At 61.7% G+C, this 26,238-nt stretch overlaps 2 protein-coding genes and 2 non-coding genes across 4 annotated transcripts in view; 2 read left to right on the top strand and 2 right to left on the bottom strand.

Moving 5' to 3' along the window:
- Positions 1 to 48: 48 nt before the first annotated feature.
- LOC117640976 (NADH dehydrogenase [ubiquinone] 1 beta subcomplex subunit 8, mitochondrial) lies at positions 49 to 1,634 on the top strand. The gene is made up of 5 exons (XM_034378046.1): positions 49 to 258; positions 584 to 813; positions 904 to 1,062; positions 1,309 to 1,389; positions 1,496 to 1,634. Exons 1-4 carry the CDS (start codon positions 180 to 182, stop codon positions 1,363 to 1,365), a joined length of 525 nt encoding a protein of 174 aa, XP_034233937.1. The 5' UTR covers positions 49 to 179; the 3' UTR covers positions 1,366 to 1,389; positions 1,496 to 1,634.
- Positions 1,635 to 3,670: 2,036 nt separating this feature from the next.
- The window catches only part of LOC117641350 (hormone receptor 4), an 82,015-nt gene continuing 59,447 nt past the window's right edge, over positions 3,671 to 26,238 (top strand). Inside the window, exon 1 of the mRNA XM_034378589.1 lies at positions 3,671 to 4,248. Coding sequence (XP_034234480.1) covers positions 4,247 to 4,248 — 2 coding nt within the window. The 5' untranslated portion in view covers positions 3,671 to 4,246. The remainder of the gene's footprint in view (positions 4,249 to 26,238) is intronic.
- Positions 12,439 to 12,510, bottom strand: Trnap-ugg. Its single transcript has one exon. It is a non-coding gene; the product is annotated as a tRNA-Pro (tRNA).
- On the bottom strand, positions 12,598 to 12,669 carry Trnap-ugg. Its single transcript has one exon. It is a non-coding gene; the product is annotated as a tRNA-Pro (tRNA).

Below are 26,238 nucleotides of genomic sequence, written 5' to 3' on the forward strand. Positions count from 1 at the left end.
ATAAAAATACAACCATGCAAACTTTTTCATACTTTTCACCGATTTCTGCTTTGTGCCGTCGCTCAGCTGTTGTTCCAGGTTGTCTGCTCTCTGCTCCTGGCAGTTGGCTGGGCGACATTTGTCCTTCAAATTTTCATTTTCTGATTAGCAACAGCTGCCTTGGAGAAACGCCACACACGATGGCCTTTCTCAGGCATTTAGTCACCCGCAAAGTTGGGGTGCTTCAGCCGACTTTCCTGTACAACAGCGCACGTCAAGGTATGGCTGTCATCTTAACCTCTCAATCAGAGTACAGAATAATAGTAAGGAATTCTTTGAATGGTGTGGCTCAGTTAGTTCTTATCTCAATTCCTAGTCTTTAAGCCCAATATTTCAATTGAGATTTCATCAGTTCCTGACTTTGAAATATCATACAACATCACACTGTCATGAAAGGTTCTTACTTTTTTTGTAACCAGAAGTTTTCACTTTAATCCCTTTAAAATCAAGCTATTTATTCACTAGACGGTCATTTCTCCCACATTATTACTGTTTGATATGAAATGCATTAGTCTTCACAGAATAATGACATTTTTTTATCTAGCGGGCATACAGTACATGGACGACTTCATCCCCGGCCCCTATCCCAAAACGGAAAAGGAAAGACTTGCAGCTGCTAAGAAATACGGGCTGCTTCCTCATGAATACAAACCAGTCGCAGACGATGGATGGGGTAAGGGAGATTATCCCCATCTACCTGATATTGGAGCAGACTCCAAGGATCCAAACTATCCATGGGATTATCCAGAATTTAGAATTAACTATGGTGAACCTGTAAGTATTTTATCTTCAGACTCTATAATGCTATGTGTATGGCTGTCTGGTCAAGTGATCAGTAACTAACTATTTACTCTTCTTTTGCAGCTACACCACAACTTCGAAATTTATGGTGAAGATCGTTTAGACCCTGCCAAGGATTGGGGTATTTCAAAGACGGATATGGTGAAATATTTTGTTGTGACTATGGCCCTTGCGGCTGCAATTGCCCTACTGGCTGATCCATATCCTATTCACAGACCTGTGGTATGTCTAAAGAAATAGTATCTTTCTTTGTATCAAATTGCGTAAGGTGACATAAAATCCTCATGAAATTTTGTTAAGAACTGCAACACAGAAATTTTGAGTCTTCCTTCAGAAATTTCTGGTATAATAACAATACAAGAATGTTATTGTTATATGACCTGTTCACAAAATTTTATGGAGTTTGTTTTACCTTGATCAATTTCATTTAACAAGTTACTTCAAATTTTTATTTTGTTTCATTTTCAGTGTGAGAAGCAGTACCCACTGCCTGGTAAAGTTCACTATTCTTTTGAAAGACCCTAGAAGGCAACCCTTTTAGTCAAACAGGTGGGTGTTGAAAAAGTTAATTGCTAAAAAAATTATTTGAGGATGGGTTTGAAATGTCAAATTTCGTCATCTGGATGATTGAGCAATACTATTTGGTTTGTTTCAGATATCAACTAAAGCAAAACATGTGAGAAAATTCCATAGTATACTGTTTATTTAAAAGAAAGGGGCTGTATTTGTTTTGTAAATGTCTATGTGGGATACCTCTTACTTATTTATGAATTACATAAAATTGTTGCCATGTTTGTGCTTATTTTCACATCTTTTAGCCCATGCATCATGAAGACTAAAATATATCTATAGCTGAATTCCCCACAGAGTCTCATAAGTTTTTGAATCCCTTATTTCAGACCTCAGTCTCACAAAACTGGGTGTAATTTAGTTTATATCCTATGAAGTAGTCTTGTTTTTCCGAACAACTGTCAAAGTTGTCATCTTCACACACAATAAAAAGCAAAAAGTCTGCTTGAGCAAAGGGCCGCTGCAGTGAGGGGAGAAACAGATTCTCGCTCGAGCCCTCATAAAAGCAGGCCGGGCACCAGGATTTCGCTACCGCGGGCGGGACAGCTTGCAGGCATTACAGGGCATAGTACTGCATTTTCCGTACCTTCCAGACGGTCACTCAACGCCAGCGGAATGAGCTTCATGACAGTGTTGTTGGGGCACCGTCAGCTGAGCCAGTCTGGTTTATGGTGGTGTGGTGGTTCATTTCCATGAGAATGCGGCGATAGTTCAGTCAAAAACGTTAATGAAAGCAGATGATACTCGTTTGGTTTTCTTCTACGGGGTAGTGTTCCGGATTGGGTGGGCGGTCAAAACCCGATGACTCCAGAGCGACTCTAGAACTCGGCCGGTGAATGCAGTGCCAGCCGCAGGCACTGTCAGTAGGCTGGCGTAGGGCCTAAGCTATCCCGTCGGCAGTGCCTGCGGCTGGCACTGCATTCACCGGCCGAGTTCTAGAGTCGCTCTGGAGTCATCGGGTTTTGACCGCCCACCCAATCCGGAACACTAGCTCATTCCAAAGATAGTATTTAAAATTGTGTATGAAACAAAATACATAGACCAATTAAATACATAGACCCGAGCGAGCTGGCCGGTGTTGGTACTAGCCGGTACTAGCCGTGCCGAGCTCAGCCGAGCTGTGGCCTGCATCGCCCGTCGCGACGGTCGCCGAGCAGGGCCGAACCGGGCCGAACCGGGAGGCATTGTTGCGCGATATTCCGCACAGACTGCGAGCCAAGCCTCGCCTCACTCACTATCCCGCCCCGGCAGCCAGCCCCTAATATTGTTAGGACACACACTTGGTTTCTGGACTCTCGAGTAAAAGCTAGCTGACACCTTTATTAGTAAAGGTGTCATCTGCTCAAAAGTTACCAGTATGCAATCTCAATGTGTCAGAAAGTCCTCACCTGGATCCCGAAAAGTGTCAAATTGGCCACTTCACGAGGGGTTTGGCTTTTAGCTCACGTCTCGCGTCATCCGGTATATTGTCTTGGCGCTTGCACGTGGAAGGCCATTGCGACGGGGCTGCGAGGCAGCGGCATGCCTGAGCATTGGGCATGCCGTGTGGGGGTGGCCGGGCCGCTCGTCGGGGCGCGGGGCGTTGGGTTGGGCGTTTCGCGGGCCGTGCAGCGCTCGCTCCAAGGCTCGCTCGACGGGGGCGGCTGTGGCTGGGGGGTGAGTGGTGGCTGGCCAGGCGGGTGGAGGCACAGAGGCGCGCGGCCGGCAGAAGCAGGCAGACAGCCAGGCAGGCAGGCAGCCGGCACAGCACGACGCTGGGGCGGCAGCTAGCGGCACTGGCTCTGCTAGGACGGCAGCCTGCGTAGCGGCAGCCTGCGGCAGCCCCGTTCCGACCGTTGCCTTCGCCTCGCGCTCGCGGCCCGCGGCCTGTGCGTTCCGTCACCAGCCCCGTCCCGTCCCGTCCCGTGCCGTCGTCGGCCCCGGTCGGCCCCGTCGGGCTGCCCCGCGTCGCGAGCCTCGCGAGTCCCGCGCGGTCGGTCGACGCTCCCAAAACAAACCGGCGAGGCAACCGCGTTGCGCCGCCCGCCGCACGCCGCGCGTCACGAGAGGCTTCGAGCCAAGCCGGGCCACGCGTTGCCGGCCGAGCCGAGCCGAGCGCAGCGCAGCGCCGCAGCGGGTGCAGCTTGGCCGAGCCAAACCTTTGCTCGAACCGGCGCGCCTCGAACCAGGCCCTGGCCAGCCCTGGTCGCCAGTGCTTCCGGTGCGGACCAGGACCCCGTGTGGACGCGCACGCGGCACGCACCACCCGTTGGCGCACTTCTTGCTCGCGCACCCCGCGGACTGCCGCGCCGCACGCGCGAGACCACGGCCGACACGGCCACGCACGCCAACATGATGTGTCGGAGTGAACAGTCGGTGAAATGCAGGAGTGGCTTTCAAGACTGAAGACCTTAAACAGTGTGCGTGAGAGAGAGAGGGATTGAGAGAGTCCGTGGTGCGTTCCATCGGCTGAACAGTGTAGTCAGTCACACCTTCTAGTCAATTGTTCGTTGGGCTCCGAGCCGTTTTAGTATAGTTCATTGCTTAGTCGAGTGTTGCATTTTAGTCAAAGGTGGTGCCGAGAAAAGCACGCACAGAAGTTTTCGTTGTACAGTAGTTGTGGGTGTGTTGGTCCGTTCACGCTGTGTGTGTATTTGTGAATGTGTTGTGCGCGCAGTGCAGAGTGAAGTGGTTTAACAGTGCAAGTGCCGCCAGCACGAGTCAATACTCCGTGCTAAGTTAGTGATTTAAACTTGAGACGTGCGTGACGTGGTGTGACGGTGTGACAGCGCGACGTTCGACAAGGATAAGACGCCGAGCACCGCAGCCACTGTCGGAGGATCATCACCCAGTTACAATGTGAGTTTAGCCCTCGAGCCATTTTGTCATTCCGACTTCCGCATCAGGAAGTCTCCGATCAAAATGGCGTCACGCTGATTGACTCTGAACGAACTTAATTAGCTTTTACTCAGGTCTGCTTACTGGGACACCAGAGGGATGGTACCCTTAGTTAGATATAGTTATTTCGAAGTGCATACACTTCGGCCTTGCATCGACATCCACCTCACGGAGACTGCTGCTCTCGCCACCTGAGACGAGTTTGTTCCACGAATTTACTGCATGTGCATGTGACGAGGCGCACACGGGGTGTGCCATCCGAGGGGCTGAGACGTGTTGCAGGCAGGCCAACAGACAACACCTCGAAAATCGACTGGCCAGTCCGAGCTCCTACATGCTCTAGCAGCGCGTCTAGCAGTGCCCTTCAGACGCATGCCTGCAGCTGTGGCCACCAAGTTGTGGCCACCAAGTTGTGGCCACCAAGTTGTGGCCACCAAGTTGTGGCCACAGAAGAACGCGACAAACGAGCGGACTGCCGGTCATCCGTCCTGATGACTTGGAGGCCTTTAGCGCCTGCGAGGTAGGCCACCGACCCGGCCCGTGACACACCGGTGTGGAGACGATGGCCTACCCCGCCATTACCATTACCATTACGGGCTAGACCACAACTGAACGTGTCGACGTCTTCACAGATTTGACAGGGGCGAGGTAAGCCGCCGTCTCCACCCCGATGTGTTGCAGTACGTGTCGGTGCCCTACCTCGCCGGCGCTACTTGAACTTGAATTTCGGAGGCTGGACCACAATTGATCTTCTCCCCTTTCGGGCCCAGCACTGCCCCCCTAGTGCACCGTGAAAATTTGCTGTCACTTTATGACAAAAACGTGGATGATATTTTTATCACTTTCAAATGATGACGATCTCATAAAAAATTGATGACATTTTCATCAAAGCTCTTATACTTATTGCATGGGCATGGACAACAATATCATCAATTGATTTGATGACATCCTTGTAAGGAAAATTAGCCTTGAAATTGTCATCAAGTGACGAACCGATAGCAAACTAACGCACATGTGATGTAATTAAAGAGTGCAACTACGTTATGCTTGCTAAGTTACGCCAGTACAACCAACAACGCTCTAATATACGTCGGAGATACACCATATTCCTTATCACCACGTGAGCCATGCGTGGTGGTATCGTGGCAATATAAACTGACACACGTTCCTGGAGAAACCTTTTTTTAATAAGAAGATATTACCTTGGGGGAATTCGCCCGGAAAGTCCGAACTTGCCGTAGAAATGCAGGAGGGCCGCTGGCCACCCACGTCCTCGTGCCGGGGACGCTGTAGAATTCCACGTGTTGTAGGTACGGCAGGCTGGGACCACTCGGGCCTGCATCGGCGTGTGGTCCAGCCAGCATTTGCAATGCCAGTTTGCCTGGTCTGCGACTGCCTCCCCCTGTCCAGTGGCGCCTGTGGCTTCGAAAGCACCGGGGCAACAGAGGGGCAGCCGCCCTCCTACATTACCAGTTGCCGAAGCGTCGCCTTCAAAATCTGACGTCCCTCGTGTTTCAAAGAAATCAAATGGTCGACGCAAACTTGAGCGTGACACGGTGGCGCCACACTGATGAACTTGAAGGCGCCAGACTGCACGACGACGGCGCACTGCACTCGGATGAAGCTGTGTCCGTTCTCGGAGCTCAAACTTTTGTTTCGGGGCTGGAACTTCGTGCTGCTGCGCCTGCATTCCCCTTTTCTTTCTTTTTTGCGCTCGGCTGAAATTGAATTGCTGGTACCTGGCGCTCGGCGTGTTGTATTGATCTGGCGGCCCGGCGGGCCCGGCCGGCCCGGCTGCTGCACGTGGCTCCTTCGGGGAAGGGGGCACTGCGAGCGCGGGGCGCGGGGCGCGCCGCCCGGGATGAAGCCGCCGGAGCCGCCGGAGCCACGGCGGACAATTTTATCAGTTTAATTCCCCGGCATTTATTATGACAGTCGGCTGGCTGGCTGGGTGGGGCCTCTCGGTGGCCGGGCAGGCCTCGCCTCGCGCACCCGGATTCCTGTCTGCTGTCCGACGGGGATGCGGAGGGGCGGGGCGGGGCGGGGCGCCGGATGGCGGAGGGGGATGTGGGCCGCAGTGGGCCGCGCGTGGAGCGAGACACGTGCGGAGGCCCCGTGTACCAGTGTACCGCGCGCCGGTATTTGGCTTATTCGGGTTCGGTCTACCTGACGCTGGCCCGACGCTGGTCGGACCTTTCAGACTCTGCAGCGAGACCGCACCGCGGGAGAGCCGCTCGGAAGGCAACCCTTTTGCACTCCGAACACTGATCGTGCGGACTTGGCTTGTCCCGAAAGCGCGTCGAGGCGTCTGCCACCGACGGAAATGATGTACAAATGGGTGCGAGTGTAGTGAGTTTCCACTCAATTCAGCCACGCTTTTTTACAGGCGTTTGCCTCACAAATTGCCTGCGTTTTCAGCGAAAATCTACAAGTGAGTTGGAAATGAGTGTAGGCTGGAGGCCAGAAAAGTGTGTTCTTGTCCGGATCCTCTAGCCGGCAGACTTTTATTTCTGTGATGGATGGCGTTTACTTACTTGGCCTGCATGAAAGCACCTTTTCTGGGAGTGGCGGCTGCACTGCTGCACTGTTGGCCCTCGATGCCACGAATCGCAGCGCGATGCGCTGTATCAATACAACGCACTTGCATCAAAGCAAGCGGCCCGACCATTCCACGTTCAATGAGGCAGTTTTGGAGTGGGCCTTGTGACGGGTGCGCCTCGCCTGGAGAGCGATTGCCCAGAACTGGGCTTTGTCGCTGTCTCTCTCACACTCGTCGAATGGCGTAGGAGATGCGAGAGATGCCGGTCTGCTTCAAGCTGATTCCGAACACTGCTTTCGTCGCTCCGTCTCTCTCGCACCCCTGCGGGCCGCTCCATGGGTGCGAGGGAGACAGAGCGACGAAAGCAGTGTTCGGAATCAGCCTGCAGGCTCAGTGGCTCGCTCAGAAGGCAGCCCCCCGCGTCTCGTGGCGGACCGGGGGCGTCCCTGGGGCCGCGCATGTGGGCGTCGAGCCCCCGTCGAGGGGCTGCGTCGTGCGAGGCGCCTCGCTCTGCCTCGCTCTGCCTCGCTCGGCGTGATTGGGTAGCAGAGTTGAAGAGGAAGAGGGGGCTGGCGGGCGGGGCGGGGGCCGCCACAGGGGGTGCAGTGCGGGAGCTGGCTGCTGGCTGGCTGCTGTCCGGCCGACCGGCCCACGCAGAAAGTGCGCCCCTCCATCCCCTCACTCCGCTCCCCCGCGAGTGCCTCCGAGCATGGCGGGGTGGTTGGGCCTGGCAGGCTGGCTGGCTGGCTGGCTGGCTGGCTGGCTGGCTGGCTGGCCTGGCCAGGTGCGGCGCGTGCAAGTGGAGCGACGCGGCCCGTCTCTCTCGCACGCGTGGCGTTAGGGCGTTCCGCGAGGGTGCGAGAGAGACGAATGGAATCCTTCTGCAGGCAAGGCAATGCATTGCCATGGCATGCGATGCAAATGCCCGGCGCTGCAGAGTGGCCCTGGCCCGGGCGGCCGGGGCGCCACGAGGCCCGGTCCCAGGGACACACACATGCCAGTGCGCACGCCCTGGCCCTCCGGGGCAGAGTGGGCTCGATGATAGCGTCCTTCACTTCCAATTTCCCCCATTCTTTCGCCTTGTCAGTGGACGGCCGCGCGACCCTGTCAGCGTGTGCGCCAAGAGCACAGCGTACCGTACAGTACTCGCTACTAGAAAGCTTTGTTGCACGGAACTTGGTTATCACCTCTTCCTCCTTGCGGCCTACGGTAGCGGCGGAGGGGGGGGGGGCAAGGAGGCGTGGGATGATAGCGGGTCACTGCCCCGAGTGCAGCGAGTGCAGCTATGCGGTGCAGTTTGCGCCTGCAGCCTGCAGGCCTGCATCCGAGCCTGCATCTGTGTGGCGCTCTGCCGCGCGGCAAACACACGTCCAGTGGGCCAGAGGACCAGTGGAGGCGGCCGAAATTTTTGGCGCGTTTTGAGCTCCAGAGTCGCTAAACAAGACTCGAACCGAGCGTTTGACCCCACCAATGGATTCCTCGTTCGGAGAGCAATCCATTGATGGGGTCACACGTTCGGTTCGAGTCCCATTTAGTGACTCTGGAGCTCACAACCCGTCCGGAATTTCGACCGCCTCCACCGGTCTTCTGGCCCACTGTGCGTGACGCGCTGCCACTGGCCTTGCCGCTCGGCTAACACACGGCCGCGGCGGGCTGTTCGAAAATGACAGAATGAACCGCCGAGTGGCACTTGCGAGTGTATCGGACGAGGAGCAGCCGAAGCAGGAAGCAGTCAGCCCCGTGCGGCCAGCACCGCGCAGCGCCGCGCAGCACGGCCAGGGATGACGCCCAGGCGCACAATCTTATCAGCGTGGATAGAACAGACTCGCTCCGCGGCAGGTGCGTGCGTGTGCGTGAGCGCGCCGTGTGTGTGTGTGTGTGTGTGTGTGTGTGTGTGCGTGTGTGTGTGTGTGCGTACGGCACTCTCGGGATAATCCTTTTCGGGGAACGCCGGGCCATGCATGTTGCTTCGCTCGGCTTGGCTGCCGAATGCAAGCGGCGTTCGTTGACCATGGCCACCATGGTGGACGACGGCGGCGGTTTGACCGAGGGTTTGACCCCCCGGGAAGGAAGGCAAGCCTCGGTCCCGACTCGGCCCGCTCGGCCCGCTCGGCCCGCTCGGCCGCGGCTCTGATGTGATGCATCCAGTTGAGTCAGAGACCGCCCCCTCTCCCCTTGCACCCTTCGCCACCCTTCCGCCCCCCTCCACGCGCCGCCACCCCCTCCGCCCGCGCCACCCGCTCCACCCCCCGCCCTGCGGCCCTTGCCTCGCCTTGCTCGCTGCGGGGGTCAATGTCCGTCCTTTAGCCGCGCCGTGGCGAGCAGCGCAGCGCAGCGCATGCCGAACCCAGCGCGAGGCGAGCGCGCCTGGCAAGCAGGCGGAGCCGCCGCCGCCACGGAGTGCGACGAGCCATTTGTGTGCCAATTTTGCCCACTTCCGGTTCGAATGCAGTCTAGTGTGGCTCGGCCGGCGCGGCACCCCTGCCCGTGCGGAGTGCCTAGGCCAGCGGTTCCCAACCTTGGGGTCGCGAAAAAATTTCGAGGGGTCGCGGCGAGGTGGCTGGGGTCGCCTGGGGTCGCGGTGGTTTCCCGCGGTGGTCACAAATGTCTGTGAAAAATCGTGTTTTGGGCCGACTTTAAGCATCCATTAAGTCTGATCCGAGGCGGTATTTCGTCCTCCCTTAACGGGACATTGGTCTTTGGACCTTCCTTTAGTATGCCTTTGTTACGGAGTGCGATTATCTGCCTTAGTTTGGGAGCAGTATTGCCGCAAAGTTGATCAAAACGGTCACTGAAAAATCGTGCTTTGATCAAATTTGCAGCAATACTGCTCCCAAACTAAGGCAGATAATCGCACTCCGTATCAAAGGCATACTAAAGGAAGGTCCAAAGACCAATTGCCCGTTGAGGGAGGACGAAATACCGCCTCGGGTCAGACGCAGTGGATGCTTAAAGTCGGCTCAAGACACGACTTTTCACAGACATTTGTGATCGTTTTGATCAACTTTGCGGCAATACTGGCCCTAGGTCCTAGGCCCTAGGCTCCTCTAGCTGTTCGTCCGGCTCTGGAGCTCAAAACGCGAATAGAGTTTTGGCCGCCTCCACCGGTCTTCTGGCCCACTGTGACGACCCTCCACGACGCCGCGCTGGCACGCCGGCACGTCTCCAGGCCCGACAAAGCGCGACAAAGCCCCTGCAGCGTTATCGTGAGGCGGTTAGGCCGCGGTGGTACTCGCGCACAACGACAATAAGCCGGACCGAGGGCGGAGCGGGGGCGGCGGGGACGAACCAGGAAGCGGCGGTAGGGACGGCCTCCATGGCCCCCAGGCCTGGGGGTGGCGGGGGCGGCCTTTTCTCCCGACGGGGGCGGAGGGGGCCGCTCGATAGGCAGCACGGCGGGCGCTCCGGGGGCGGCGCGGGCGGCACGGGCGGGACGGGCGCCGGGGGCGGCATGTTCGCGGGGCGGTGGGCTCAGGGGGCAGAGGCGGCGACATTCGGCGGGGTTTCAAGGGCAACGCCCTTTGCAGCGCCACGGCCCCGCGCCGCCCCGCGCCGCCCCGCGCCGCCCCGTAGCGCCGGCCGTAGCGCGTTCGTGGAGGGCAGCGGCGAGATGCGCTCGCGGCCACGCCCTTTCTGGCTTTTAGTAATCTTGCTGAGTATTTTATCCCGTGACTGACGACTGACGGAGTCCATCCAGCAACCCGCACGGACGGCCGCACTGCTGTTGCTGTTCGACGTCTGGTTCCGAGCAGTGTAGTCTATCTCTCTCTCACTCATGGAGCGTACCGTCGCGGCACTGTAAGGCCGACAGAGCGACGAAAGACGGTTGGGAATCAGTCTGCGAGGCCCCGGTCGCCCCGGCTTGAGCGGACAAGGGTATCAGTGGAATCGCTCCCGAATAGCGACGCGCGCGTACGTATTTTTAGCATTCTCGGCCGCGCCGGCCGCTCTATTCGAAGCGGTGCATGCCCAGCCCATGCCCAGCCCCGCCAGGGCTGGGGTGCAAAAAAGATGCAGTGGAAGGTCTGCTGCACCGGGACGAGGTGGTTGCAGTAATGAACGATCTAGTGGAAGCGGGCTTGAACTTGCCGTGAATTTTTTCGAAGTGCGCTGGTGTTATAATCCGGATAAAACCGGACATAACCCGTGCATGCCTGCCTGCAGTGTGACGCTTTGTATCGCGGTGTGGCTGTGACAAAGTGAGCACTGAGCAGTGATGCGGAAACGTGCCGAATGGGATGTGCAGCTCGGAGTGGCGGAGTGGCGGCCAGGCCCGTGCGCGGTGCGCGGTGCGCGGTGCGCTGCCCGCTTGTTTCTGATCTAAGCAAACGCCCTTTCCTTCCCTTCCCTTCCCTTCCCGGGCCGTGGCCGGGAGCAGCCGGGAGCGAAGCGGAGCCAGCGCTGCGGGGTCATTGCCCCCCGCCACGCTGCTCCGCTGCTCGCTATAGAGCTCACGCGTCGAGAGCCGCGGCGTGGCGCGGCGCGGCGGCGGCCAAGTGGGAGGCGGACGGCGCGACAACGCCGCGGTCCCCTTCCTTTCCCTTCCTTCCCCTTTTCTTCGCCGCGCCGGGGTGCGCGCCCACCCCCGGACCACCCCCGGACACCCCCGCACACCCCCGGACACCCCCGGACACCCCCGCACACCCCCGGACACCCCGGACACCCCCGGACACCCCCGCACACCCCCGGACACCCCGGACACCCCCGGACACCCCCGGACAGCCCCGGACACCCGCGGACACCCCCGGACACCCCCGGACAGCCCCGGACAGCCCCGGACACCCGCGGACACCCCCGGACACCCCCGGACACCCCCGGACACCCCCGGACACCCCCGGACACCCCCGGATACTCCCGGACACCCCCGGACACCCCCGAACACCCCCGGACACCCCCGGACACCCCCGGACACCCCCGGACACCCCCGGACACCCCCGGATACTCCCGGACACCCCCCGGGCACCCCCGAACACCCCCGGACACCCCCGGACACCCCCGGACACCCCCGGACACCCCCGGATACTCCCGGACACCCCCGGACACCCCCGGACACCCCCACACACCCCCGGCCCGTGACGGCCGATCAGCGGTGGGTGCATCGGCGGCGCCAAGCTCGCGGACCCGGCCGAGGACGACGGCGACGTCTCGAGGACTCCGCAGTACTCACTGTGTGTCATCGGCGGTTGCCGTCGTCAGACAGAAAGCGACAATTCGAGTGCGAGGCGCGAGGCTTCCGAACCCTCGTCGGAACCGCTTCTCCCGCGCTTCCTCGCGGTTTCCATCCGGCCGCTCTCCGCTTTGGTCGCCTCGCCCCCCCCCCTCCCCCGCTTCCTTCCTCCCGCCCCCATTGACCCACATACAGTCCGTTCACACCGCGAAGGCCGCCCTCCCCGGCCTCCCCGGCGGCGTCCTCCCTCCCCTCCCAGGCTATTTGTTGTTCCAGGGGCGTGCGGCGTGCTGCCCCGAAGGGCCTCAGGGTCCCTGGAGGCGAGCCTGGAGGCTGCCAAAGGAAACGGGGTTACTTCGTCAAGCACAAGCCACTATTTGGCACAGTGTGTGCGCGGTCGACCACGGCGACCGTTGTAGAAACGCGCTGACGGATATAAAAACGAGGGCCCCTCCGGGATTTGAACCCGGGACCTCCTGCACCCAAAGCAGGAATCATACCCCTAGACCAAGAGGCCTCGATGTTAACGGCTTCCGACCTCGACCGTTACACTCGACGATGACGGGACTCCCACACACGCTCTGTAAAATGCAATAAAAAGCGAGGGCCCCTCCGGGATTTGAACCCGGGACCTCCTGCACCCAAAGCAGGAATCATACCCCTAGACCAAGAGGCCTCGATGCTTCTGGCGTGCCGCAGGATCGACGACGCCGCGCCGCGCGCAACGATAAGCGCGAGGCGTGCTTGCAGTCGTGACTGTACCACACGACGGGGAGGGGGGGTGGAGGCGAGTACAACGCGGTGGCTACAGGTACCACGTCGGCGCCTTGGTACTGGTGCTGGGTACCGTGGCACGTCAAGGGTGTGCCCACCGCCGCCGCGCCACGCTGCGCCGTCGAGGCCGCTGCAGACCACCACTGCCGCGTGGGTGCGCTCCGTGTGGCCTACCTGCTGCCCGCCAGGCGCTCGGGGCGCCGCGCTGGCCGGCAGGCCGGCCCGGGTTATGCTACTCAGAATGCACTTTCCTCATGCAGGTCGCAGACTGCTGGCGTCTTAAGTCCCCGGCCGTCTTCCACCGCCAACCCGATGAGGGCAGTCCTCCCGTTGATCGATTTATCAGATTGTGTATTTATTCTCGTCAATGTTTAAAAGGCCCTGCGCTTGCGCTCCCTCCCGACCGACGACTTGTCCGGCAATGTCATCGTGGCGCCCTTCCCGCGGCCCTGCAGCCCTGCAGCCCTATGCAGCCCTGCAGCCCTATGCAGCCCTGCAGCCCTTCAACCCTGCTGCACGCCCCTAGATGGGCGGCAGGGCGCTCTGGTGGCGGACCGCGTAACTGCCGCAGGCTGCGCGTTTCTAGGGCAGCTTCCTGTATTTATAGCGTCGTCTATGCGATGCGCCCCGTGCACCCCCCCCCCCCCTCCCGTCTTTCTCTGTCTCTTCCTCTCTCCCCGTGCATGCATGCGTGCAGCCGGGGCGCTTCGACGACGCGGCCCGCTGTTTCATTGAATGCTGGCGTTGTGTTTTGCGAACGAAAGTGCAGCCCCGGAGCCGATGGCTGCACGTCCGGCTGCACCGACTGCATTTGGCTGCCTCGGCTGGATTCACTGAATCGGCTGCATTGACTGCTTTGATAGCATTATGCATTGGCTGCATGTCCCTGGCAAGATCAGGGCCGCCCTGTACAGCAGTGCGGGGCACGTGCTGGTGGCGGGGCGGGGCAGGGTGGGGAGCGGGCTTTCGGAAAGTGTGTCACAGACTGCTTTTGTACCAGCGCCTCGCCCCGCCTCGCCCCGCCCCGCCCCGCCTCGCCACGCCACGCCACGCCGCCACGCTGCCACTCGCGTGCTTCCGGCAGCACGTTGCAGCGTGACGGGCCGCTACGTTTCACGTACTACGTACTGCGTACTCGCCGACAGGGTGACAGGGTCAATGGGGAGGCGGGGGAAATGCACTGGCCGCCCCGCCGCCGCGCGCCCAAGCCCCGCGCACCCCGAAGCCAAAGCGACACTCTCGCGCGTGAAGACCGTGAAGACCGTTGGAAGCGGCCAAAACTCTAGACGCATTTTGATCTCCAGAGTCGCTAAAAAGGACTCGAACCGAACGTGTGACCCCACCAATGAATTGCTCTCCGAACGAGGAATCCATTGGTGGGGTCACACGTTCGTTTCGAGTCCCACTTAGCGACTCTGGAGCTGAAAACTGTTCGAGAGTTTTGCCGCCGCCCTAGTCCATTGTGTGGCGCCATCCTTCCGAGAGTCGTTTTCGTCGCTCTGTCTCTCTCGCTCTCATGGGGCGTTGCCTTCCGGTGCGAGAGAGACGGCACGACGAAAACGACTCTTGGAACAGTCTGCAGGCTCGGAGCCCTTGCTTCAAGGCCAGTGACCGAGGTGACCGCGCAAGTGCGGCGCGCCTCGCCTGAGTGTCTGTGTGCCGGTGTGTCTGTGTGTGTGCACCCCAAGCATTGCACTGCGCAGGCATGGCACAGCAGCTCGCTGCAACCCTCACCCCGCCGCGCCTTGCCGCGCCTTGCCGCGCCCCCAGCGCACCGCCAGGACCGCGACCCACCCCAAGGCGCGTCGGCTTGCCCCGAGCCACTCTGGCCAACGAGCCGGGGACGAGGGACGAGGCGAGGGGAGCAGGGAGCTGCAGTGTCGAGTGGAGTGGAGGCCACGGCAGCCCGAGCGCCAGCCCGAAGCGCCAGCCGAGCCCATCCGAGACCGTCGTGCTGACAGTGCGGGGCTGGCGGGGCTGGCGGAGACGGGAGGCGTCCAAAGAAGCGACCCGCCCACCTCCCCTTTGCTCCATGTACCCCTACCCCAGCTACCCCGTCCAGCTACCCCAGCTACCCCGCCCCGCCGAGCCCGGCGCCGAGCAGACCCGAGCTCCAGGCCGTTGAACCCGGAAACGCGTTGCGCCACAACTCTCGCCTCCCCCGCAGCCCGACCGCCGCCCTTTGTGGCAAGCGCGTCGTGACAGGCCGGTTCGTGACAGGCCGGTCCGTGACAGGCCAGTCTGTGACAGGCTAGTTTGTGACAGGGCGGTCTGTGACAGGTCGCCAGTCCGAGACAGGCCAGTCTGTGTCAAGCCAGCCGGGGACAGCAAGCCATTGTGCGGCGTGCGGTCCGGGCCGCGTCGCCGCGTCTGACGGTCCAAAGAACGGGTTGTGACAGTCCCGGTGGACCGAGGCCTGCCCCTGCCACATCAGGACGACGACGGCGGCGACGACGGGGTGGTCGACCTGCAGACTAAACACGATTAAAAATTCCGCGCGCGGCGCGCTGCGTCGCGTTGGCTGGCCGGCGAGGCGCGTATGCCTCGGCCGATAAAATAGCAACGGATATCGAGCCGCGCACTCGCTCACTCACTCACTCTGGCCCGCTGCGCGAAGGCTGCGCGCTGCATTGTGGCAAGGCGAGGCAAGGCGAGGCAAGGCGAGGCAAGGCGAGGCAAGGCGAGGCAAGGCGAGGCAAGGCGAGGCAAGGCGCTGCGCAGCCAAGGCGACAGCCTTCGCCGCCTCGATAAGGAAGCGGCCGCGGGACGCGCGGTGCGATGACCTCGTCCTCGTCATTGTCCTGGCCGTGCCTGGCCGCCACGCCACACCACGCCACGCCACGCCCCACCATAGGAACAAGCGGCCGCCACATCTCCGTATCAAAAATACAGGCGGCGACGTGGACACGTGAGGGCCCCGATGACACGCCAGCCGTCCGTCCGTCCGTCACGCACCACCGCCTTGCCGGTCACCGCCTTGCCGGAGCCATCATCGCGGTGCCCCGCGGAGCTTCATTTGCATATGAGCACGCGACGCCAGCGGCTCCCGCAGCCATCGCCTCGCGTTGTGGCAGGTCGGGGTGGCGGCTGTGGCCGCGCTGCTATTGATTGCGATCGGCGTGTAGGCGCCTCCCCGCGCCGCCCCGCGCCGCCCCCGTAGCTCGGCGAGAGCCGAGGCGAGGACTCGTTTGGGTGCGTTGTGAGGGCCGCGGTCTATACACTGGATCCGAAGCGAACTGATGGTACCCAAAGATTTCTCGTCGGAAGAGCGTTTTTTCGGCACCATCATGTGCTTGACTATAGTCAGACTCCAGCAGACTCCAGTCGGGTCCCAAAACTTAGTGGCCGCAAACGAGACGAGCAGGGCGTGCTCCATGCCGTGCCGTGCCGTGCCGTGCCGTGCGTCGTGGCATCGTGCATGCATGAGAGGCAGGCGCGACGCGAGTGTGGCGCTGCAATGACACGTTCCCAACCCCTTGCTGCGGCGGGGCGCGGCAGCGCGGCTCGGCGGTCGAAAGCGCCGCCCCGCCCCCGCCCGGTTCGGTCGGATCGGCCCCGAGGCAATGAAGAATGCACAAGTGCAGCAAAGTGCAGTGACCGCATATGCAACCCCCCCGAGGGCCGATGGGGGCTGGCGGGGACTGGCGGGGACTGGCGGGGCCCCGGAAGGACGGAAGGGGAGGGTGACACGGAAGTAAATGGTGACGTTGAACTCGGCGGCGTGGGGTGGGTCAGGGAGGGAAGCCAGACAATGCAGCCCAGCCTTGTCCCTTGTCCCTTGTCCCTTGCCCCTTGTCCCTTGTCCCTTGTCCCTTGTCCCTTGTCCCTCGTCCCTCGTCCTCGTCCTCGCCACCTCCACGCAGCAGCAGCGTCGCCCCCATTCTTTCGGGAACGAAACAAAGGGAGCCGGCGGTTGAAACTTTAAGGTGACCGGGCGCCTGCGAGGTAGGCACCACGGCGGCTCGCGAGCGCGCGGGAGGGCCTACCCGCCAGGCGCTCCGGAGCGCGGCACGGCAAGCCTTATCTGCGGACGGCAGCCTGCAGCCCGCCGCCCCGAGGGGCTTATCTGTGCCAAGGTGGGCCTGCCGCCTTCCTCCTGCCGTCGGCGTCTGCCAGGCCTGCCAGGTGGCGTCTGGCCGGTGGCGTCTGGCAGCTGTGCAACGTATCTGGCCGTGATCCTGTGTGGCGCCGCCGCCACCGCCGCGCGCAGTTTGAGTCGGTCAGGGTGAGAACGGGGTTAAAAATAAAGACAAAGTACCCTCTGCACCGACACTGTCAGAGTCTGGTTTCGATCCCCGCCGTTTCGTTGTCCTGGGACCTGTGCGGCTCAGCTCCTTGTTCCTTGTTCCTGGCTTCTTGTTCCTTGTCCTTCGTTCCGCGAGACGACTCCGCACGGCTCCATTGCGTTCGGTGCGTTAAGGGGGCAATACACTGAAAATGGCCAAAAACTGACGTGTGCGATTGCTTCCATACGCGTTGTTGAGCGTTGTTCAATCTTTTCATGTGTCAAGACCTTGCAAAATGAAGCATTTTAAGCCCAGAATGGCGTCGATCGGACGTCAGGGAGCGGAGCAGCGCCCAATCAAAATTTGGTCAAAAGTCGAACTGGCGGGCGTCCCTCAGTCCGCCAAAATGAAGATATCTTGACCCCGTTTGCGCCAAAATGTAGGTAATTAAAGCGGCTATAGCGCAAACTAGGATTATGAACATCGAACAATCAAAAGTACAAAATTTTACGAAAAAACCTGTTTTGATCATTTTTGCAAAATCCTCAAAAAGTGTTTTTGGATGAAATTTAGTACTTTCGGTTGCTCGATGTTCATAATCCTAGTTTGCGCTATAGCCGCTTCAATTACCTACATTTTGGCGCAAACAGGGTCGAGATATCTTCATTTTGGCGGACTGAGGGACGCCCGCCAGTTCGACTTTTGACCAAATTTTGATTGGGCGCTGCTCCGCTCCCTGACGTCCGATCGACGCCATTCTGGGCTTAAAATGCTTCTTTTTGTAAGGTCTTGACACATGAAAAGTTTGAACAACGCTCAACAACGCGAATGGAAGCAATCGCACAAGTCAGTTTTTGGCCATTTTGAGTGTATTGCCCCCTTAAAAATGGATGCTCTTTATGAGCTTTGTGTGGAAGTGCACTCCGAGCGTGGCCCGCCGCGGCCACTGCCCCCGACCGCCCCTAACCGCCTCCAGCCGCCCCCGGCCGCCCCCGGCCGCCCCCGGCCGCCCCCGGCCGCCCCCAACCGCCCCCAACCGCCCCGCGGATCCCCTGGGAATCGATAGTGTCGTCTGGGCGGCTGCCTGGCTGCTGCTGCTGGTCCTGCCGGGCGGCGGCGGCGAACGTTGGCGTTGGCATTGTGGGTGCCGACGGCGAGCAGTCTGCAGTCTGAGTGGCGGTGGAGTGCCGCTGCAGCGGACAGCGCGCTAAGGGCAACACCAGCGACGTTGTACTTCGTACTTTTGTTTCCTTCGGCAGCCTCCCTTCGCAGATTCTAGTCGTGTAGTCTGGTACACAGGTAGCCCACGCCAGTCTGCGCTAGTCGCTCAGCCGGCCGCCGTGTTTACCGAGATCCCTCGAGGCCCTCCGCGAAGCCTTGAAGGCACGCCTCGGGCGCCTTTGAGACGCGACCTACCGCACGTCTCTCCGCACTGCGCCGCGCGAGGTGCACCCTGTGCCCCGCCGCGCCGCGCCGCGCCTTGAGACTGGCATTTGGAGCACATGCTTTGGCGAGACGGCCGTGGTTGACGCCAGCGTGCGCCAGCGAGCGCCAGCGCCGGGCTAGCCTAGTCGCCTTGCCTGTCGCCACACGCCAAAAGGATCGACCAGTGATTGAGCGACGAAGCGAGACGCTGGCGGCGGGCTCTGTGTTCCCGGTGGCCTGGCGGTGGCGCGACGGGGCAAGGTTTAAGCCCCGGCGCTGAGGCCTTCCGCCTCCGCCATCGACGGCCGTCGACGGCCGCTCCCTGGACGATTAGCGGCCGCGGCGTGGCGTGGCCTCGTCGGGCCGCTCCGTCTCTGTCACGTCGACGCCTTGCCGCCTTGTCTCCTTATCGTCGGAAGAGGGTCAAGAGGTTGGCGGTGATAGCGGCTTTTATGGCCAGACGCGTTAGTGGCGCTAGCGGACAGGTCCGACAGGTGTGTTGGCGCGGTGTCGACGGCGTGCTTGCGGAGGCTTCGGCCGGCACCTCCTTACCGCGATACTGCGCCGCCGCGCCGCCGCACCGCACCAAGGCCCGACTGCGAGGGAGAGACCGCGCGGAATATGCAGGGCGCGGCGGCCAAGGCGGCGGCAGGCCAAAGAGCTTTTCGGAGTAAAGGGTTTCACGGTGAGTCGGCAGGGCATGCAGGGCAGCACAGCCCTCTGTGCAGTGCAGGGTGCAGGGCCGCGGTGGTGCCGTCTGCCGCCGCGCACCCCGACCATGGCCAACCGTCCCCGACCCGACCTACCTCACCACAGTGCCAGCACCGCCAGCACCGCCAGCACAGTGCTTGCAATAGGCGGCGGGGTGAGGCGGCGAAGCGGCGAGGCCACGGACTCTGGCCGGGCACAGGCGCCTATCTGGTCCTCTAGAAGGCCCTATCTCGCAGCATGGCTCGTGGCTCGCAGGGCGGAAGGAGGAAACAGGGGAAGCGCCGAGCCGAGCCGAGCCGAGCCGCGATCGAGCGGAGCCGAGGCGAGGCGGGGGTTCGTGACAACACCGAGTCGGGTCGGGGTCGGCCTGCTCGGCCTGCTCGGCCACACCGCGGGGACAGCCGAAGCGCGACCGAGCGGTGCCGAGCGGAGCCGAGCCGAGCCCCCGCCCCCGCCCCGCGTGAGGCAGGTCGGGACTCAGGACGCCGTGGGGCGGCGCGTGGTTCGGCTGGGCTCGGCGCGGCTTTGACTCGGCTCGGCTCCGAGGCCGGGGTCTCGGCCTGTAGCGCCAGCGCCCCGCCAGCCCCACAGGCCAGCCAACCCCGCAAGCCGCGCAGGCCAGGGGCGCCATCCCTCGGCCTCGTCGTGGGCGCGCCCAGCGACTGCTGCTGTCGCACTCTGAATCCTGAGAGCCCTTTGCCCACGGAGCCCTTCGCCTCCGTGCTTTGCCCTCGGCTTCTCGGCCCTTAGGCGATTAGTTCGCGAAAGTCTGGTCGAGAGGCGCCGACGACGAGCTGTCCCCGTATTTCAAACGCTAGCTGTCGCCCATATCTGTCACAGTTGCCAACGAACGCCGACGCGGACGCCATCTTTGTTCGAAGACCGGCCCGGCGAGGTTTGCCTGGCTTGCCCACGTTTGTAGCGGTGGACGCGCTCCGGCCCGGTGCGCGTTGCGGGGTGCGGGGAGGGGGGCTTCAAGGCGCGGTAGGCTGTGCCGGCGGGCGGCCGCGCGCTCGGGTTGCCTACTCTCCGTTGCGCGGGCGCAAGCAGACCATGGCGGCGCGCTGGGTTGGAGGCAGCGCGGCGGGCAGCTCCAGCGGGAAAGGGGCCTGATGGGCCAAATGGGCCAGATGAACTCGGCAGGTGGGACTTCGGGGAGTCTCATGGCGAGACGGACAACGAGGCAGCGCGCTGCCGCCTACTTGCTCCGGACCATCTCGTCGCTTCGCGGACATCACTGACGTGACTTTTGCGACTTCCGCCGACAACCGCGCCAAGTTTGTGAGAAAATGGATACCAGCCGGGATCGAACCGCGACGGGGGAGCGAGGGCCTCTGCTGCCCTTTAGGAACGGCCTATCCGTCGTGCCGTGGCGCACTCGGTGCTTCTGCGTGCATAGTGGCGGTGCGGTACGCTCGGCGGTGTTCGCCTGGTTGGTTCGGCCCGGGCCTGTCCTGGCCGTGAAAGGATTTGGGGGCCCGCAAGGCCCGCAAGGGGGGAGGGGGTCGACCCAGACCGTGGAGTGTGTAGGAGTGGGGAGCTGAGCACGCCGTGCCTGCCTCGGCGTGCCTGCCGCGCTGTGCCGTGCCGTGCCGTGCCGTTCCGTGCCGTGCTGTGCCGTGCCGTGCCGTGCCGGCAGGACACGTCACGCCACGGAGAGAAAGTGCAGGGCGTCGACCCGGCCGGCCCGGCCACATTGTGCAACGCGAGTTGGGCCCCTGCTGCGGCGCACGCCCTCCTCGGGGCCCCGCTAGCCCCCCCCCCCCCTCCCTCCCTGCCGCAGCTCGTTCTGCGCGCTCCTTCCTGTTTCCCTCCGCAGTGCTGGCCGGGTTTCTCTGGACGGCTGCCTGCCGGCCCTGCCGGCCCTTGGCCTGCCACGCGTTGTTGCCACGCGTGTTGCCAACCTGCAAGGCCCTTGGAAGGCCCTGGAAGGCCCTGGAAGGCCCTGGAAGGCCCTGGAAGGCCCTGGAAGGCCCTGGCAGGCCCTGGATGGAAGGCCCTGGAAGGCCCTGGAAGGCCCTGGAAGGCCCTGGAAGGCCCTGGATGGAAGGCCCTGGAAGGCCCTGGAAGGCCCTGGAAGGCCCTGGATGGAAGGCCCTGGAAGGCCTGGAAGGCCCTGGAAGGCCCTGGATGGAAGGCCCTGGAAGGCCCTGGAAGGCCCTGGAAGGCCCTGGATGGAAGGCCCTGGAAGGCCCTGGAAGGCCCTGGAAGGCCCTGGATGGAAGGCCCTGGAAGGCCCTGGAAGGCCCTGGAAGGCCCTGGAAGGCCCTGGAAGGCCCTGGATGGAAGGCCCTGGAAGGCCCTGGAAGGCCCTGGAAGGCCCTGGATGGAAGGCCCTGGAAGGCCCTGGAAGGCCCTGGAAGGCCCTGGATGGAAGGCCCTGGAAGGCCCTGGAAGACCCTGGAAGGCCCTGGAAGGCCCTGGATGGAAGGCCCTGGAAGGCCCTGGAAGGCCCTGGAAGGCCCTGGAAGGCCCTGGAAGGCCCTGGATGGAAGGCCCTGGAAGGCCCTGGAAGGCCCTGGAAGGCCCTGGATGGAAGGCCCTGGAAGGCCCTGGAAGGCCCTGGAAGGCCCCGGATGGAAGGCCCTGGAAGGCCCTGGAAGGCCCTGGAAGGCCCTGGATGGAAGGCCCTGGAAGGCCCTGGAAGGCCCTGGAAGGCCCTGGATGGAAGGCCCTGGAAGGCCCTGGAAGGCCCTGGAAGGCCCTGGATGGAAGGCCCTGGAAGGCCCTGGAAGGCCCTGGAAGGCCCTGGATGGAAGGCCCTGGATGGAAGGCCCTGGAAGGCCCTGGAAGGCCCTGGAAGGCCAAGGCCCTGGAAGGCCCCGGAGAGCCTTGAGGACTGGGAGGACTGGAGGGGTGGCTCCTGGCAGCCGGCCGGCAAGCTCACGTGCAAGGGGAGAGGGCGTTGCGAAATCTCGGAATTTCGATGACGTCGTGGATTCCCGACGGTAGACGGATTTCGCACAGCGCTTCGTCGCTCGCCCTGTGTCTCTCGCACCTACATGGGGCGCCTCATTAGTGCGAGAGAGACAGAGCGACGGCAGCCAATGTGCTGAGTCCGTCGGCTAGCCCACGGGCGGCTGCCGTGCAAAGGGGGTGTCAACAGCCGAAAATCACGGACAGGTTGTGTGGGGGGGGGGGGGGAAAGAGAGAGAGGCGGTTTTTTGGGGGGTAAGGTAAAGGCTGAAGAGAGATGGGGTGAACTGTGTCGCAGAGCTTTTGCCTCGCCATTGTGCAACCCTTAGGTCCTTGCTCCTTCCTGTCACACGCACGCACACACACAGGCGCACACGCGACCGCGGACCCACACTGACACACGCACACATAGACACAGCGCCGCCTATTTTAAAATAGAACCGGGCGTAGAGGGAGGGCGGCAGGGCTAGTCGGTGACAGCTGCATACAGGTCTACGGCGGGGCCGCGGGGCCGGCGGGGCTTCAGGTGGACGGAACGGACGACAGGCAGCGCTAGGGGGCGCCCTAGGCTGCGGACGGGAGGGCGCTAAAAACAGAGGGGGCTTTGAAAGAAAAGAAGAAAGGAAAAACACCAAAAAATTCAGAAACCGGAAAAAATGAGTATGCAAGCGACTGTGGTGCGCACAATGGGCGTACTGTGCAAGGGTTTCGTGGAATCGTCTCCACCTATGACTGTCGCTTTCTCGAACGCGCACCAATCTAATTTGCATCGAGCGCTCCGCGGCCTCTGAAGAAATGGAGAGGGGGAAAAAATAGGAAAGGTCAAGTGGGAGGCTCCATTTTGTTGCATATTTCGCGTGGTCCCCCTCGCTTGTCCTCTGTGCGTCGCATTCATTCGTCATGTGCGGGACGGGCGGGCGGACCGGGCGAGGGAGATGGAAACAAACTGTGTGAGAGGGAGCGAGACAGAGCGAGAGCGCGCGTGAGGCACCAAACGCGGCCTAGCCCAGCCTAGCCCAGCACGGCATGCAGGGGCGTCAACCCATGTCCTTGTGCTCGAATCAGCGACCATCCAGATGCATCTGACAGATGGCTGCTCTCTCTCTCTCTCTCTCTCTCTCTCTCTCTCTCTCTCTCTCTCTCTCTCTCTCTCTCCCTCCCTCCCTCCCTCCCTCTCCACCAGCGAGTGTTCTCTCGCTCTCCTCTATCTCCTTGCATCTCTTTCGCGCCATTTCGGCCCATGGCCCAATTTTGATTTCCTTTCAAAATTTATGTGCATTTTAAACTTTTTGACACTGCAGATAGAAAGCGTCGAAGCGTTTTCGTTTGGCCGGTACGTCAGCAAAACGTTTCGCCTTGAACCTGTTTCTTGAGGGTCCTTGCCTTCGCCGAGCTCTCGAGCTGCCCAGGGTTCGCTCTTCGCTCGTCGGCTGTGTGGCGTAATTAGACACAGCTGTTCTGAAAACGCTGATCATTCTTCGGCGAGGCTCTGCAACTGCCCAAACCTCTGAAAATAAGCGAGGATAGCATGTTCAGTTGCCGCTGTGAAGTTCTTCCTCCACCAGCTTTGGAGGAGGTGATTAGTCATCTGATTCCGACTGTACGTACTAGAATTGTCACCGACAACGACAATGCAAGAGCAGATGCCAATAGCGCGATATGATAGCGGATGGGTTTACAGTGACCGAGGTTTTGGTTCAGCTGTGCGCGGTGGCCCGCCGCCGCCGAGCGAGCCGCGGCGTTCAACTTATTTGGCCGTGCACTAGGAGCGACGCTTGCGGACGGGCCCCGCGGGCTAGAAGAGGAGGAGGGGGCCGGGCACGGGGAGGGGGAGCGCTGTGTCTGCCATGGCCGCTAGCCCCGCTAGCCCCCCTAGCCCCGCTAGCCCAGCGTTCATCTAGCGGTCAGTAACTCCGACACTATGTAGGTCAACCCAGCGATTGCATGCTCGGATCTTGACTTTGCTTCTCTCTCTCCTTCTCGCGGCCCCCCTCCACTTATGCAGGACCCCTCCACCTGTTCTGCCCCCTTCCCTCTCCCCCCCTCTCTCTCACTCTCTCTATGCTTCTGTCCCCCCTTTTGTCTCTGCTTATCTCCCTCTCTCTTCTTCTCGTCGTTCCTTTTCACTTTCCGCCGTGTCCCCTTCCCCTCCCCCCTCCCCGTTCTCGCAAGCCTTCGCGTCTTTTCTCACTCTCTTTTTCTGCGTCATCCATCCTTCTTCTACCGCCGGGCAGGCCGGGCCGGCCGGGCCGTGTGTGGCTGTTTATCAGTGCCTCGCCGCTTCGCCCATTGGCCCTTTCCTCCTGCTTCTAGCTTCTAGCCCTGCGCTTGCAGTGCCGCTGCACCACGGCGCCGCTTTCGTGCGCCGCCCTGTTCAGTGACAATGAATGGGCAAACGACGGCCGCGCGCGTTCGCGCGTTCGGTGCGGCGTTAACTGAAACCTAGAAACGACCCTTCAGGGTTGCTTTGGGAGAAGCCTCAGACAGGCACGGTTTAAGGATTCCCCGACAGGAGGGGCGATTGTGTATATTTTGCCTACCTACAGGGGCATGTGATGCTGGTTGCCTACTATCAGGCGTTTAGGCAATCTGACAGGGGGGGGGGGGAATCGCCCTTAAACCGCGCCTGAGCCTGACACCTGCTGGAACCTTGTCCGACTTTCGGAAATAACCGCAATGCACTGCAGAAACCACGTTTGTTCGAAAAGGATGGAAGACTTTTCCCATCTGCTGTGTTGCTTTTGTCGCCGTTTTTCGCAGCCTTTCGGTGGTCTTTGCCGTCTCGAGTCCCGAGTCCCGCTCCTCGCCGTCCCGGACGTCCCGGATGCAGGGACGCCTCCCTGCGACGGCAGGACGGACCTTTAAGGATTTAAAAGGACTTGCATCTCGGCGCGCTGTGCGGGCGGGCTGCCCGGCTGTGCCCGCCGCGCGTCGCTCCACCAACCAAAGAGCTTTTTGCGACGATAAGCTCCGCGCGCAGCTCCGCGCTGCTCCACGCTCCGCGGCCAAGCCGCGGCCTTGGCGTGAAAGTCACTCAAGTGAGCGGCGCGCTGTATTCGAACGTCTGTTTTTCTTTTTGATGCGTGGGTGCGAGGCAGCGCGGGGCAGTGCGGGGCAGTGCGAGGCGCCGCAACACTCTCGCCTGTTGCAAGCGGTGCAGTGCCATGCAGGTGCTAAGGCGCTGCTAAGGCGCTGCTAAGGCGGCCGAGGCCCTAATCGTGGAGGACGGCCTGCGACGAGCCTGCGACCCCAATGCATGGACACGAAAAGGCGCGGGGAATTATTGGTCGGCGAGGCGAGTTTTGCGGTCGTCGACCTCCTCGCTGAACCGCGCGGCGCGGCGGCGGGGCGGGGTGGGGCGGGGCGGGGCGGAGTGGCGGCGGAGAGAAAGCGGCATTACAGCATCACGGCGTTTTCCTTTTCTAAGGCCAGGGTCGCTGAGCCCTCGCGGTGTCCAGGACGGAGTCCAGGACGAGGTCCAGGTTCAGGACGAGGTCCAGGTCCAGGACGAGGTCCAGGTTCAGGACGAGGTCCAGGCCCAGCCAAGGCGGCCAGCAGGCTAAGGACCAAGGAGTGCAAGACTGCGCGTCGTCTCGAACACTGGCCTGGACCCTAGCAGGGGTGGACCCTAGCAGACCTAGGCCCTAGCAGGCCCAGCCCTAGGGTAACGCATCCCGACGTGCTTCCTGGCAGTTCGGCTTCACTTGCGCCCTTGTCAGCGCTTCGTTTCGGTGCGCCGGCTCGGCTCGGCTCGGCCGCAAGGCCCCTCTGGCGCCCGGCCCGGGCTGGGCTCGGCGCCGCGCTCGGCTCGGCTCCGCGAACGGCTGCCTGCGCCTACCGCGATCTACGGCCTGGCGACCTCGGAAGGCCCGTCGCGTCGGCCGTTCACCTCAGCTGCAGCGGCGCAGCGGCGTGGAGGCAGTGGAGGGGCGCCCCTACCACACCTGGAGAACTGCAGGCTGGCGCGGCTGGCGCTGCCAAGGGAAAGTGGCCGAATGAAAAGTCAGCAAAGCCAGCGCCGTGAGGCAGGCGCGGCAGCGCGGCAGGCAGGGCTGGAAGGCTGCGAAGGAGCCCAACCTGCCCCCTCTCCCGCTCAGGGGCAGGGTCCTGGAGTCCTGGCGGCGCGGCGGCGCGGCGAGGCGGCGGGGCGCCATGGGGGCACGCAGGCCCCGTGACGGGCCGTGGCGGGCCAC

Source organism: Thrips palmi, unplaced genomic scaffold, assembly GCF_012932325.1.
Source record: "Thrips palmi isolate BJ-2018 unplaced genomic scaffold, TpBJ-2018v1 HiC_scaffold_15, whole genome shotgun sequence".
NCBI lineage: Eukaryota > Metazoa > Arthropoda > Insecta > Thysanoptera > Thripidae > Thrips > Thrips palmi.